This window comes from Pistacia vera, unplaced genomic scaffold, assembly GCF_008641045.1.
Source record: "Pistacia vera cultivar Batoury unplaced genomic scaffold, PisVer_v2 Contig139, whole genome shotgun sequence".
Taxonomy (NCBI): domain Eukaryota; kingdom Viridiplantae; phylum Streptophyta; class Magnoliopsida; order Sapindales; family Anacardiaceae; genus Pistacia; species Pistacia vera.
In genome coordinates, this window is record NW_022195455.1 from 39,645 (window position 1) to 55,216 (window position 15,572).

Genomic DNA, 15,572 nt, shown 5'->3' on the forward strand with positions numbered 1-15,572 from the left:
ATGGTTTCACCTAGCACATTCCAGCTTCGTTTCTTTCTCATCTTGGCTCTTGCAACCACAGTTTTCTCAGCAACATTAATTGTCTCCTTCTTACTATGAGCAGTTGTGTCCCCAAGCTTTGCCAACCATCAAACGAGTAGTGGAAGCTGCTGTTCACAGAGAACGCCGCATGGGTGCTTCTTTACTACGTCTACACTTTCATGATTGTTTCGTTCAAGTACAACTCTAAACTGTTAAATTTTTATCTTTCATTCCATGAATTTAATCTTCTGATTTATGATTAAGTTTCGTTGCATGCATTCTAATGTAGTTTATCTTTGTAATGTATGTAGGGCTGTGATGCCTCAAATCTTCTAGATTCTACATCCACCATCGACAGTGAGAAGAATGCAAACCCGAATAACAATTCGGCCCGAGGATTTGAAGTCATTGACCAGATTAAGAACGAAGTCGACAAGATTTGTGGACGTCCTGTGGTTTCTTGTGCAGACATTTTGGCTGTTGCAGCTCGTGATTCTGTTGTTGCGGTGTGTATATAGCAACCCAGCTCTATCCTATTTAACATTTTTGTTTCGGGTTTTTTTTTTTTTTTTTCCTATGCTCATCTCTCTTGGAGATCCCATATCGACTAGGCAAGCTCAAACTAATGGATTTATAAGAGTGGACAATTCTCCCACTCAATAAGGCCTTTTGGGTGAGGAGTTAGGCCCAACTCAAATTCTAACATGGTATCAGAGCCAGTCCCATTTGAGTTGAGTGATTGACCAGCAGTGGGCTGCCAGACTATCTCCTTTCATAGGCAAGTGGACCATATGGGCTTGACCGTGAAGGGGAGTGTTGGAGATCCCATATCGACTAAGCACACTCAAGCTAATGGGTTTATAAGAGTGGACAATCCTCCCACTCAATAAGACCTTTTGGGTGAGGAGTTAGGCCCAACTCAAATTTTAACGATCTCCATCAAAGATACAAAGAATTCACCAATCAAAATCAATTAGAGATTAAATTGAGAAATGCAGAAAATTTGCTGCTTTTCTTCTTATGTCTAATTTTATGTTAAAAACCGCAGCTCGGAGGGTCAGCATGGAACGTACCACTTGGGAGAAGAGACTCAACCACAGCTAGCCGGACCTTAGCCGACAATGACCTCCCATCGCCAACCATGGATCTCACTGAACTAATCAAAATCTTCAAAAATCAAGGCCTAGATGAAAGAGACTTAGTGGCGCTCTCTGGTGGTCACACTCTTGGTTTCGCACAATGTCGTTTCTTTAGAGCCAGAATTCACGACGAAAAAAACATCGACGATGACTTTGTAGAAGATCTCTAAGAGAATTGCCCACGTACAGGAGGAGACGGCAACCTTTCTCCATTAGACCCAACACCTGCACGCTTCGACACCGGGTACTTCTCAAACTTCTTGGAGGAGAAGGGGCTTCTTGAATCGGACCAAGCTCTTCTCAGTGGTGGCTCAACTGATGAACTCGTGAAGACTTACAGCCACAATTTAGACGTTTTCTCTGCTGATTTTGCAAACTCTATGATTAAAATGGGCAACATAAAAGTGTTGACCGGGAATCAGGGTCAAATTCGTTCAAACTGCAGGAAGCTGAACTAATAAGCAGTTGTTTTGCATTTTTGTTTTCATTTAAATTTGTTTAATTTGTTAAAAAATTGAGTAAGATTCTTTGAGAAACAATGTCTTGTTCAATAAAAGGCTTGTTCTTTGTTCCTTCCGGGTGTAGCTTCTACGAAGCCTGTAATTCTTTTATCTAGATACGCAAATTTACAAGTTCAATCATCATGTGTTGATATAAAAATTGTTTGTACGAATTTGAAAGTTAAGATTAAGGAATATGCGTTCGGAAATTCCTAATACTAAGTTTATCCACAATGTGTAATAATGTCAATTATGTCCGACAATCAAATAAAATTGATTATGTCTAAATTAGCAATCAGCACGCAGCGACGGAATCCTATTAGTATTCATCAATGCACTTTTGATAGTATTAAGATTTGTCTTAGGTAGGAATATATATATGGCTATAGTTTATTCCTCCACAACTTTCATACCTTCACTCTTGTTGATACAGAAATCTGCACCAACTAGAGCGATCTGATGTAAAGAAATAAAGCTTTGTTGTGAAGAGAAAGATTTTATTAATCTTTTCACTTAATGAAAACAGAAAGCATGTTGCCTTTCATACAGATTCCTTTAACTATGACTAACTAACTGCAGTTACAAAACCAACTCTAGTTAGTTTTTTAATTTGAAAGCAATTCATCATTTAGCATCCTCCCTCAAGCTAGGCAAAACCTTGTTTTAGCTTGCTTAACAGAGTAAAATAGAACTGATGCAGTAGAACCCCGTAGAGCAGAAGCTTCATACAGAACACAGCTTCAAGAGAACAGATGCAACGGCAGAAAGAAATCCTAAAAGTGCAACAGCAAACAATAATGCAAAACTACACACATATTCTAGAAGAATACAGCTGTATCAGTCCAGAAAAAAAACAGTAGTGCAACCTAGCAAACATCTTCCAGAAGGAGACTGTAGTAGCAGTCCAGAAAAACAGCAGTAGTGCAAACAACAAACATCCAGAAACATGCAGTAGTGCAAACCAGCAAACATCTTCCAGAAGGATACTGCAGTAGCAGTCCAGAAAAATGCAGCAGAATTTACTCAACATTATTAAAAAAGAAAAAAAATAATGCAACTTCAACTAGTCAACATCCTCCCTCAAGCGAAACAAAGGAGAAGCTTTGATGAGTTTAGCCCGAAAAATATTAAACTGAGTAATAGGCAGCGGCTTAGTAAAAATATCAGCAAGTTGATGATCAGAAGAAATATACTGAACTGCTAAGGCTTTTGACGCAATCTTTTCGCAAATAAAGTGAAGGTCAATCTCAATATGTTTGGTGCGAGCATGTTGAACAGGATTAGAAGCAAGTAAGGCAGCGCTCATATTATCAACCAGAGAACTGGTGTGGAATGCATTAATGTAACACCAAGCTCCTGAAACAACTGCTGCAGCCAAATAACTTCAGTGGCCGCTTGAGCAAGAGAGCGATATTCAGATTCAGCAGAGGAACGAGCAACAACATGTTGCTTTTTAGAGCTCCATTGAACTAGATTGCCACCAAGGTAAATACAATAACCGCTAGTGGAGTGACGATCATCAAGGTTACTAGCCCAGTCGGCATCTAAATACCCTTCAATCATAAGAGGAATAACAGCCTACAGATGTAAGCCAAAGTGAAGAGAACCTTTAAGGTAACGAAGGAGACGTTTACAAGCTTACCAGTGCTGAACCGTAGGGGCCTATAAATACTGGCTCAACTTGTTGACAATGAAGGCAATATCAGACCTAGTAATGGTGAGGTACTGAAGAGAACCAATGGTACTACGATACAAAGAAGGCTCACTAAATAATTCACTATCATTCAAAGCCAGCTTACAATGAGAAACCATAGGTGTAAGGTAATCATGAGCTTCAGAAAGGTTAGTTTTGCAAACTAAATACTTAATGTATTTGGCTTGAGTCAGATAAAGACCTGACTCATCACGGTAAGCCTCAATACCCAAAAAATAACTAAAAGAACCAAGAGTTTTGAGGGAAAACTTACCATTCAAATCTGAGATAAGTTGTGAGATAAGCTGCGAAATAAGCTGAGGATCATCACCAGTGACCAAGATATCATCCACGTAGATCAACAAATAGATAACATGAGCAGAATCTGAGAAATAGAACAGACTAGTGTCAGAGAATGCATTCTGAAAACCCCATTCGAGTAAGGCAAATTTGAGTTTATCAAACCAGGCACGAGGGGCCTGTTTAAAGCCATATAAGCCCTTGGATAATTTGCAAACATAACCAGGATGATATGGATCAACAAAACCAGCCGGCTGATGCATATAAACGACTTCCTACAAATTGCCATTAAGAAAGGCGTTATTGACATCAAGTTGTTGGATATCCTAGTGATGAGTTACAGCCAAGGTGAGAATCACACACACAGTAACAGGTTTCACAACAAGGCTGAAAGTTTCAGTAAAATCAAGACCAGGTTGCTGTTGAAATCCTTTTGCAACAAGATGAGCCTTGCACCTTTGAACTGGACCATCTACGTTGTATTTAACTTTGAACACCCATTTATTTGAAACAATATGCATATCAGGAGAACGTGGAACTAAAGTCCAAGTCTGATTACTCTGGAGTGCGTCAAATTCAACTGTCATAGCAGCAAACCAGTGAGGAGAAGCAAGAGCTTCAGCAACTGAAGATGACTCATGAGGATTTATACAAGTGGAAGTAAATAGAGCTGCCGCCAGAGGAGGAACAACGAGCTGTTTGTGATCGTGTTTTCATGGCATGAAGTCTTTGGACAGCAGGAGGAGGAATATTTAATTCAATGTAAAAAGGAACTTCTAAAGGAGGAGAAGTACGTGGGGGCAGATTATTTGATGGTGGTAAAGTAGATGAGACAGAAGGAGACTCATTTAGTGATGCATGTGAGGGAGTAGGTGTAATGGATAAAGGTGAAGACACAAGACTCTTTGTAGCTGACGTATGGGAAGGAGTAGAAATAGTAGGTGTAGAGGCCTTTGTATATGGGAAAGAAGTGACAATAGGCCAAAAAGAGACAGGTGAAAAACACGGTTCAGCAGAAGAGGAAACTATATTTAATGTAGGACTGAGATTAGGAAAATAATCAGAAAAAAGAAAATAGTGTTCATTAAAGGAAACACTCTTGACAATATAGACCCTGCCAAAAGAGTGAAGACACTTATATCCCTTATGAAAGAGGCTGTAGCCAATAAAAACACAGCAAGAAGTATGAAAATCAAACTTATGACAATTGTATGGACGAAGATAGGGGTAGTAAGCACATCCAAAAACTTTCAAAAAGGAGTAGTTTGGTTTTTGGTGAAACAGAACTTCAAAAGGAGACACGTGATTTAAGGTAACAATAGGCAGACGGTTGATCAAAAAAACTAAAGTCTGAAAAGCATTCCACCAGTATTTAAGCAACATAGAAGCTTGAGCCAGTAATGTTAAGCCAATTTCAACCAAATGCCGATGCTTTCTCTCTGCCTTACCATTCTATTGATACGTATATGGACAGGACAACTGAAAAAGAATACCATGTTGTTTTAAGTAAGAAAAAAGAGCTTAATACTCGCCACCAGAATCTGTTCGCAAACACTTCAAAGATGTACCAAATTGACGTTCAGCCATAACATGAAATTCCATAAAAGCCAATTTTGTCTCAGACTTAGCCTTTAAAGGATAGATCCAAGTAAAATTACTATAATCATCCACAAAATGAACATAGTATTTATAACCTTCAACAGAAGCAATTGGGGCTGGTCCCCAGACATCTGAATGTACAAGTTCTAAAGGTTGCATACTCTTGCGAATTGAGTTGGGAAAATTAGTTTGACATTGTTTACCAAAACGACAAGAGGCACAAAATGAAGTAGATACAGTAACTGGTTTATCAAACTAAGATACAACTTTATGAAGAAAAGCCAAATGAGGATGGCCCAATCTTTGATGCCACAAATCACCAATCTTATTACCATGTAAATGCGAGAGAGATACACAAGCAACAGCAATAGTATCATCATGATTAGAAGCAGACGAACTCCATGTATTATGAGAAGAATGAGGCTGATATACAAGATGAACTGCAGGATGAAGCAGCAAAGTGGAAGCCTGTGTCAACAACGGTGGAGCTGAAGTCTGTGATGTGAACAACGGAGCTGAGATGAGAGCTTTATGAGACAGGATTCCAGGAAGATCCAGGAAATACAATCCATCTTTAAGATATCCTTGCAGAACAATTGCAGAACAATTAATACTCTTCGTAAGGCTAAGACAGAACCAGAGTATGTGCAAGATAAAGAACCTGAACCAATACCAACAATATCAAGTAAATTACCATTACCTACAACTAACTTTTCAGATCCTGGGTAAGTGCCATGAGTTGAAAGTTGTTGCACATCAAAAGTAATATGATCAGAGGCACCACTATCTAAGTACCAGGAATTATCAGCAACAATAGCTGTTGTAGCATGAAAAGCAGTGGAGGGATTAGGCACTTGGTGACATGATGAAGAGGGTGGTTGATAAGACTGTGGTGCTGGCTGATAAGTGTGAGAGTACTGTAAAGAATTTTGCTGATAAGGTTGTTGATACAGTTGAGAAGTTGGATAAACTAGTGGTGATGCAGAAAAGGGAGTAGCCATTGAGGGAGAAACAAAAGCCTGAGGACCATTTCATGGAGCAGCTGAGAAAGATGATTGAAATGACGGTGGTGGCAAATTAGTTTGAACAGGTTAGGGACCTTGGAAACTTACATCGAATCGATGATAACACTGCATTATAACATGGCCAGTTTTACCACATAGCTGGCAAATAGGTTTGCCACGACCAAAGCCATTTTTGCCCCAACCTCTACCATTATTAGCTACAGCTTGATGACCCGGATTTTGAGGAGCAAACTGTTGCGAAAAACCATTAGAAGAAGACTGGTTTGTTGCTGCATAAAGAGCTGACGAAGGAACATTTGAGCTTTGAAGATCAATAGAGTAGGCTGAAGTTTGACGAGCAAGCCTATTCTCATAGGCTTGAAGTTCAAATTGAGCTTCTTCTACGGTAAAGGATTCACACCGAGAAGTGAGAGAGGTTAAATTTACCACAACAGCATCAAACTCAAGGCCAAGACCATTGAGAATGTAGAGAATAAGTTCAGAATCAGAGAGCTTTGTTCCTTTCCTGAAGCAGAAAGTATATCAGCAGCATCTTTCATTTTCTGGGTATAGTCACGAACAAGCATTGAGCCTTTTGTAGTAGTCTGAAGCAAATGACGTTGATGCATGATCTGAGATTTGGCTTGAGTTCAGTTTATCTAAGTTGGACCAGATCTCAAATCCATTAACACACTTCACCACATGCCGCATCATATTTTCAGAAATAGAAGCAAGAAGCCAATTAACAATCAACTGATCAAGACGACACCAGGTAGCAAAAGTAGGATTTACATAACTAAAGGTCTTGGACGCAGTTCCAGAGGTTATGACTTCCGGTGGTGGAGATCTAGATCCGGTCAAAAAATGTTCCAAATCAAACGCTCGAACGGCGGACAATACTTGTGATCGCCAGTACACATAGTTCTTTTGATGAAGCTTGATCGTAATCGGTGGTAAGGTTGTTAGAGACAAAGACGTGGCGACAACAGTAACGATAGTGGAAGTGGAACCAGAGGTGAACTGAGAAGGAGGCGCATTGGTCTCATCTTCTTACTTAGAAGGTGTGTGAGGTTTTTCTGGAACAAAAGTATTGTTTGGTTGCCGAGAATCTGCGGGGAAATTTTCCATAGCTCTGATACCATAAAGAAATAAAGCTTTGTTGTGAAGAGAAAGATTTTATTAATCTTTTCACTTAATGAAAACAGAAAGCATGTTGCCTTTTATACAGATTCCTTTAACGATGACTAACTAACTGCAGTTACAAAACCAACACTAGTTAGTTTTTGAATTTGAAAACAATTCATCATTTAACATGATGGACCTTGGCGGGATTGGAACTAGTGTGTGCATGATTACGGATAATTAGCAATAAATGCAGTAAAGTAAATGGCAAAAAGGATTTTAAAGTAGTTCGGCGAGATGAACTCTTCAGCCTACGTTCATTGTTCTTTGTATTTGCTATGAGAGCTTACAATAGTAATTCTAGGAACGCTTTCCTCATCGTTTGAGGGGATTTATATACAGAGTTTGTACAAAGGAAATAGCAAAAATAAAAGTATTACAATTAAATTGAAATGTAACTCCGATATTCTCGCGATTGGGAGCAGTGATTGCGCAAAGATTATTGTCAATCTGATCATTCCTGAGATATCTGGGAATTGGTTGAACGATCACTCGAATTGTTCGCGACTAGCTTATGCTGGGTCGAGCTATAACTCGACGAGTTTATGCTGAGTCAAACAATCAGTGGAGTCGAACTAGTTCTGGATCGAACTATATCCTCGCGATGCTCCAAGCTTGGTGGAAAAATCACATACAACAACTCCTATTAATAAAAGATTATTATCCAAATTCTGATAAGAACCGTCTTATTTACTAAACCAATTAAGATGACGTTTTTTAAATAATTATTCCAAGTAATTAATGTTCAATCAACTCAAAACAAATATATAAAATGTTTTTTTATCATAAACAATATGTCTGGAATAATAGAAAATTCAACCCGTTTGTATCAATGGGTTAGTCAAAACCTATAATTATTTTTTAGAGAAAATTACTAATTACTATGAAAGCTTTTAGATGCTTGTATGAAAGTGATAGGAACCCACCCAACAACTCAAACAATTAGGGTGGGTCATGGGTCTTTCATAAGCTTTGATAGAACTCTTTTTGGAAAACCAGTTTGCAAAGGAAGGGTGCCCAAACTCTTTATAACCCACATGTTTGCCCTTTCTCTTTCAATATGGGATCCTAACGTCCACGTTGGCCTCCTTACCCCTCAGGTGACTACGTAGATCCATTTTCCCGAAGGGTGCCCAAGCTCTTTATAACCCACATGTCTGCCCTTTTCCCTTTCAATGGGGGATCTTGACGTCCAGGTCGGCCTCTTTACCCCTTGGGTGACTACGCAGATCCCCTTTCCGTCAGGCCTCCATGCCCTTTCTCAGGGTAGTAGCTCAGGCCCAAGGTCAGCCTACCATGTAAGCGTAGGATTGCTCTGATACCAATTGATAGGAACGCACCCCAACAACTCAAACAATTGGGTTAGGCCATGAGTCTTTCATGAGCTTGGGTAGAACTCTCTTTGAAAAATCGGTTTACCAAAGGATGGTACTCAAACCCTTTATAACCTAAATGTTCACCCTTTTTCCCTTTCAATATGAGATCCTAACAGAAAGATATATCAAGATTTATGCCAAGCCCATCGTCTACTGAATATCGATCGGCTTCACAAAATATACGAGGAAGTATATAGGAAATAGAGCATAAAATTCGCCAAAGTTGAGTGAATCAACTCAATGTACATAATATATATGAACACGTCATGGCTGCAAAAAGTATCGACCAAATAACATCATAGAAATTGACAGGTTCAATAATCCACGTGCTGAAGAAACTTGAAAGGAGAACATAATTTTAATTCTTATTTATGTTAATACAGAGCAGAATGTTGATATAATCAAATCAAATTAGTTCTAATAAATGCTCTGACAAACTAGAACATACATGTAACTCACCTTTTGAATGTATCAATGATGAGTAAATCGAATTCACATGATCACAATATATTTCTCTATAGTCAAATAATACCATTTGACTTTATATTATTGATTTTTTCTTCCAAGTGGTCAAATAAATAAAAATAGTACTGGAGCGTTGAGTTAAATTTTGCACCTATTGTTATACTAATAAATCACTGACTATATCAAAGTAATTAAATAAATAAAAATAATAGAACGTTGAGTTAATTTTGCACCTATTGTTATACTAATAAATCACTGATTATATCAAAGTAATTAATTAAATAAAAATAGCAGAACGTTGAGTTAATTCTGCGCCTATTGTTATACTAATAAATCACTGACTATATCAAACTAATTAAATAAGGCACTGGCTAATTGATTTCATTCTCTGGAATCCAATCTCAGTATAGTATTACATAAATTATATATTATATGTTTTCTTATAAATTTCTTGGCTGCTGGCTACGCGGTAACGCCGTTTGGAGGTGTACAACGTCAGCTTCTGAGAAGTATATATTGCTGGCTGCGTGGCCAGGTCAAAGATTTGACAAAGCCTTAATTAATTACTTCAGCCTTCTCAATTTCTCCCTATAAATAAGAAGGGGGGCAAACAAAGCTATACCAAAAAAGACTCAAAACTTATTAAGAGTTACAAGCTAATAATAACTAGCATTAATGGCTTCACGTAGCATATTCCAGCTTCAGGTTTTTCTCATCTTTGCTCTTGCAACAACAGCTTTCTCATCCGTGTTATCTCCTTATTACTATGAGAAAGTGTGTCCTAAAGCTTTGCCAACTATCAAACGAATAGTGGAAGCTGCTGTTTACAAAGAACGCCGCATGGGTGGCTCTCTTCTACGTCTTCACTTCCATGATTGTTTCGTTCAAGTAAAATACCAAACTGTTAACTCTTTTCTCATTCTCATTTGGATTTTATAAGTGTTATCCATTCTCATATACTTTGTCATTGTTAATATGCAGGGTTGCGATGCATCTCTTCTCCTGGATGCTACATCCACCATCGACAGTGAAAAGAATGCACGTCCGAACCTAAATTCCACCAGAGGATTCGAAGTCATCGACCAGATTAAAAAAGAGGTTGACAAAAATTGTGGACGCCCAGTTGTTTCTTGTGCAGACATTTTGGCTGTTGCAGCTCGTGATTCTGTTGTTGCGGTGTGTACTTAGTAATCCTTCTTTATCATACCTTTTATTATTATTTTTTTCCTGGGTATCTTCCTTTCTGGTCAAGTGTTAGACGATTACGTATCCGAATATACACGCAATCACCAACCAATGCATGAAACTTAAATAAGAAGGAATTTTCTTTATATATATCAACAATTTTCTATGGCTAATTTGTACATCGAAAATGTGCAGCTAGGAGGACCATCGTGGAAGGTACAACTGGGGAGAAGAGACTCAACCACAGCTAGCAGGAACTTAGCCAATGACAACCTTCCATCGCCAATCATGGACCTTCCAGCTCTAATCAAAAACTTCAAAAACCAAGGCCTCAACGAGAGAGACTTAGTGGCGCTCTCTGGTGGCCACACTCTTGGTTTGTCACAGTGTGGTCTCTTTAAAGAGAGAATTTACAACGGAACAAATATTGATTCTGACTTCGCAAAAGAGCGAAGAAAGACATGCCCACGTACAGGAGGAGACACCAAACTTTCTCCTCTGGACCCAACATTTGCACGCTTTGATACTGCCTATTTCTCCAACTTGATAAAGAAGAAGGGGCTTCTTCAGTCAGATCAAGCCCTTTTCAGTGGTGGCTCAACTGATGAACTCGTAAAGACTTATAGCTATAACCCGAAAGCTTTCTCTGCTGATTTTGCCAACTCTATGATTAAGATGGGGAACATAAAAGTGTTGACAGGGAAGCGGGGTCAAATTCGTTCGAACTGCAGGAAGGTGAATCACTAGAGTGGCTGTTGTCGTTCTTGTATTTCTGTGTACAATTCGTTTATTTCATTTGCAAGTGTAAAAAAAGTGCTTATTCTATTTAATTTTTGCCGAAATAGGTTTGTTGTCAGTCCTTCCAGAATTTGGAAGTTTAGTCCAATCGAAATTGTTGGACACAAATTTGATGTTAACCTCAGTTATTTCTAAATGATGTCTGTTTGCTTTAAATAAACATTTCAAAGAATGTTAAACTATAAACATAGAAGTATAAGATTACATCATTTAGATTTTCCCCATTAAATGTTAATAGTTTTTATATAAAAAGCAATTCACCATCTAGTCGATCATCATTCGTCACTATACTCAACAAGTATAAGAAGTATTTCATAAAATATATAAATTTCAGCAGAGTTGATCGAATCAACTCAATGTAAAAACGAACAGGTGCAAAACAATAGGCGACAGTGATAGGCAAGAAATTAATGGACTGGTTCATTGGTAACGTGATTCAAGAAACTTGAAAGAAAAGCATAATACTAGCTCTGACCCATCATATTCTTAGTTTTTATTTCATAGATTTCAGCCCAAATTGTTGATATTCAACAAACCTTTTTCTTAACAATATTTAATTTTAGAACAATTTGCAATGTGAAAGTAGCCAATATATATATATATATACACACACACACACATATATACACACACACACATATATAAATCAATAATGCAGCTGGGATCAAATATATGACATTTTTTTTTTTATTTGCACTTACTCTGTGTGTGTGTGTCTATATATATATATATATAAAAATTAAAGCTTTCACTAGCTCTTATACTAATATACTAATAACTATATTAAAGTGGAGAAGGTAGTGGTTTTAGCCCTCACAATGATGTTCATTACCTTCTTTTTTTTGGTCTCAAACTCGTTTAAAAGTCCATAAAGTTGTAAAATGGGCTACACGGTTAGCTGTAAAAAGTGACCTTCTGAGAATAAGTCATTTCGGCTAGGTCCAAATTGATAAACCCTTAATCAATTAATTACTTCGCTAGCTCTTCAAATTTCTCCTATAAATAAGCGGAAGGAAAACACAACCTACAGCACAATAGACCAAAAACTTGTTACAGGATACAGTTACTAGCTAATTTTCAGCCATGGCTTCACGTAGCATATTCCAGGTTCATGTCTTTCTCATATTGGCTCTGGCAACAGCACCTTTTTCAAAAGCACTGTCTCCTTATTACTATGAGAAAGTTTGCCCCAAAGCTTTGCCAACTATCAAACGAATAGTCGAAGCTGCTGTTTCCAAAGAACGCCGCATGGGTGCTTCTTTACTACGTCTACACAATCATGATTGTTTCGTCCAAGTACAACAAAAAATAAAACTTTTAACTGTTTTAACTTTTTTTCATTTCATGTATGTACTTTTGATTTATAATTAAGGTACTCTGCATGCATTCTCATGTACTTGGTCATTTTAACGTAGGGTTGTGATGCTTCCGTTCTTCTGGATGCTACATCCACCATCGACAGTGAGAAGAATGCATTTTCCAACATAAATTCCGCCAGAGGATTCGAAGTCATCGACAAGATCAAAAAAAAGGTTGACAAAATTTGTGGACGCCCTGTGGTTTCTTGTGCAGATATCTTGGCTGTTGCAGCTCGTGATTCTGTCGTTGCGGTGTGTACTTAGTAAACCTTCTCTTATCTCTTTGTATCATTTTTAACGTTTCTTGTTTTTGGTATTTTGCTTTTTGATCCAGCAAAAGACTAATATGTATCTTAAGATACACGCAAAATTACCAAAAATTAGTTGGAGAGTAGTGGGAAATGGGATATATAATATGCATGAACTTAGCTTTAATTAACAATTGAATCTTCTTTTCATTTGTGGGACAAGAGTCTTCGTGATTATCGATCAAAGTTATTATATATGATATAGCTAATTTTATATTAAAAATTTCGCAGCTTGGAGGGCCAACATGGAAGGTGCCATTAGGAAGGAGAGACTCAACCACAGCAAACAGGACCTTAGCCAACAGTGACATTCCATCGCCATTCATGGACCTCCCTGCACTAATTGACAACTTCAAAAAGCATGGCCTCGGAGAGAGAGATTTAGTGGCGCTCTCTGGTGGTCACACTCTTGGTTTCGCGCATTGTCGTAACTTTAGAGAAAGAATTTACAGTGGAACGAACATTAACTCTGACTTCGCAAAAAAGCGAAGAAAGACATGCCCACGTAAAGGAGGAGACAGCAAACTTGCTCCTATAGACCCAACTCCTGCACGCTTCGACAATTCATATTTCTCCAATTTGTTAAAGGAGAAGGGGCTTTTTGTATCTGATCAAGCACTTTTCAGTAATGGCTCAACTGATGGCCTCGTTAAGACTTATAGCTACAACCCAAAGGCTTTCTCTGCTGATTTTGTAAAATCTATGATTAAGATGGGGAACATAAAAGTGTTGACAGGAAAGCGTGGTCAAATTCGTAAGAACTGCAGGAAGGTGAACAGCTACTACTGAGGCACTGGCACTCGTCGTTTTCGGTTTTTGTTTTCAACGAGTGAAATTGCTTTGGAAAGAATTTGTCGTTAAATAAGAGGCTTCTGTATGTTCCGTAATAAGTGTGCACGGAAGATATTCATAGCCTCATCGTGAATTGTGAGAATAAGTACTCAGTTTAATTGTATCTAAACTTGATTTTCTGTTTTCTTTTTATTAATCAATTAAAATCTTGTGTAATAATATTTACTCTTTTAAATCATAATGATCATTATAGTTCAACAAATAACATCTTTTTTGGGTCATCATGGCTTGACCAATTATTTTTAGCCCAATATCAAAGTCGGACCCAATTTTTCACAGCTCTTTTGTGCCAAAGAAATTGGTCTGCAAAGAGAGAGTGAAGCTATTACCACCACATTAATGGACTAAAGAAACCCATTTTCTAAGAGGTAATATTATACTTACAACTCAATCTCATAATTTTCACAACTCTTAAATAATAGTTTTTAGCTTTTTGCTAATAAATTTTCGGTCATCCCGAGGATAGACCGTGGATGGTGCCACCCCGAGGATTGACTGTGAGTAGCCTAGTGGATTGTCTGAATTAGGGACTGATGTAGACCCTCTAGGCGAATTACCCTAGGAACCCACGAACTCAATGGAATAGGAACAAGTTAGTTTTCTAGGAACGTGTTGAGGATGATCGAATTAGAACCCTAAAGAAACTAAGTCCTTAAAAACCCTAATTTTGAGACACCACAAAGGTTGATCACTCCCTTTGATAAGTCGAGATTCAAGCATTCATTCAAGAACACAAGAAGACAAGCAAATAGCTTTCTGAAAGTAAACTTCAATTGATAATAATATGCACCCCAAAAATAACATGGCTGCCCCTTTTTATAAGCAGCAAACCCTAAAAAAAAAAACCCTAGCTAATTGAAAAAAACGGGTTGGGCTTAAGTAAGAGCGTATTGGGCCTAAATAAATCTTAAATAAATAAAAGACTAAAGAATCTAATGATAATTAAAACATAAAAAATTAAAAAAAAAAAAGCCCAAGATTAAAAACAAAAATTAAGTCCTAAATTAATCCTCGCATCCAACTTGATCTTCTGAATCTACCTCTTGGATAAAAAGATAATAGATCATCCTTGGTGAAGCTTTGAAATCTTCGAATTTAGTCTTAGATTCTTCTAGTACAGCCTCTTTGTATTGCACTTCCATGATCAAGCATTGCAAAGCCTCTTTCATCCTCTTTGTCTTTGCCCTAGTCATTGGACCGCCAATTCCTTGCAAAGGATCTTGAGAATATTTGGGAACATCAACTTGGTCAGCACCTCGATCTCCATTATTCCCCTCCTCTTCGAAAGGATTTGTCCTCGAATCACCTACATCAAACAAAGATAAATCAGCAACATTAAAAGTTGCACTAACATTACCATAGTCACTAAGCAAATCTAGCTTGCAGGCATTATCATTGATCCACTCCAAGACTTGAAAAGGTCCATCTCCTCTAGGCTGCAATTTTGATTTCCTTTGTGTGAGAAACATCTCCTTACACATGTGCACCCAAACCCAATCTCCAGGTTGGAAGACAACCTTCAAACGCCCCTTATTGGCTTGCTTAGCATATTGCTCATTCTTCCTTTCGATGTTGGCCCAAACTTTGGCATGTAAATCCTTCACAAAATCTGTCTTTTTCTTATCATCAAGATTAGCATGCTCATTAGGAGGGAAAGGTAAAATATCCACAGGTGTTAAAGGATTAAAGCTATAAACAATTTCAAAGGGAGAAAATGAAGAAGTAGAATGAACAGTCCTATTATATGCAAACTCAATATGTGGCAAACATTTCTCCCACTGCCTTAAGTTCT

At 37.8% G+C, this 15,572-nt stretch overlaps 2 protein-coding genes and 1 pseudogene across 2 annotated transcripts; all 3 read left to right on the top strand.

The window, feature by feature from the left end:
- LOC116122976 lies at positions 1 to 1,618 on the top strand (annotated as a pseudogene).
- Positions 1,619 to 9,920: 8,302 nt separating this feature from the next.
- On the top strand, positions 9,921 to 11,211 carry LOC116122972 (cationic peroxidase 1-like). Its single transcript, XM_031408773.1, has 3 exons — positions 9,921 to 10,167; positions 10,261 to 10,455; positions 10,660 to 11,211. The coding sequence occupies exons 1-3, from the start codon at positions 9,955 to 9,957 to the stop codon at positions 11,209 to 11,211; spliced, it is 960 nt and encodes a 319-aa protein (XP_031264633.1). The 5' UTR covers positions 9,921 to 9,954.
- A 1,097-nt stretch (positions 11,212 to 12,308) lies between these two features.
- LOC116122971 (peroxidase 70-like) lies at positions 12,309 to 13,855 on the top strand. The gene is made up of 3 exons (XM_031408772.1): positions 12,309 to 12,558; positions 12,678 to 12,872; positions 13,160 to 13,855. The coding sequence occupies exons 1-3, from the start codon at positions 12,346 to 12,348 to the stop codon at positions 13,715 to 13,717; spliced, it is 966 nt and encodes a 321-aa protein (XP_031264632.1). The 5' UTR covers positions 12,309 to 12,345; the 3' UTR covers positions 13,718 to 13,855.
- The last annotated feature ends 1,717 nt before the right edge of the window (positions 13,856 to 15,572 follow it).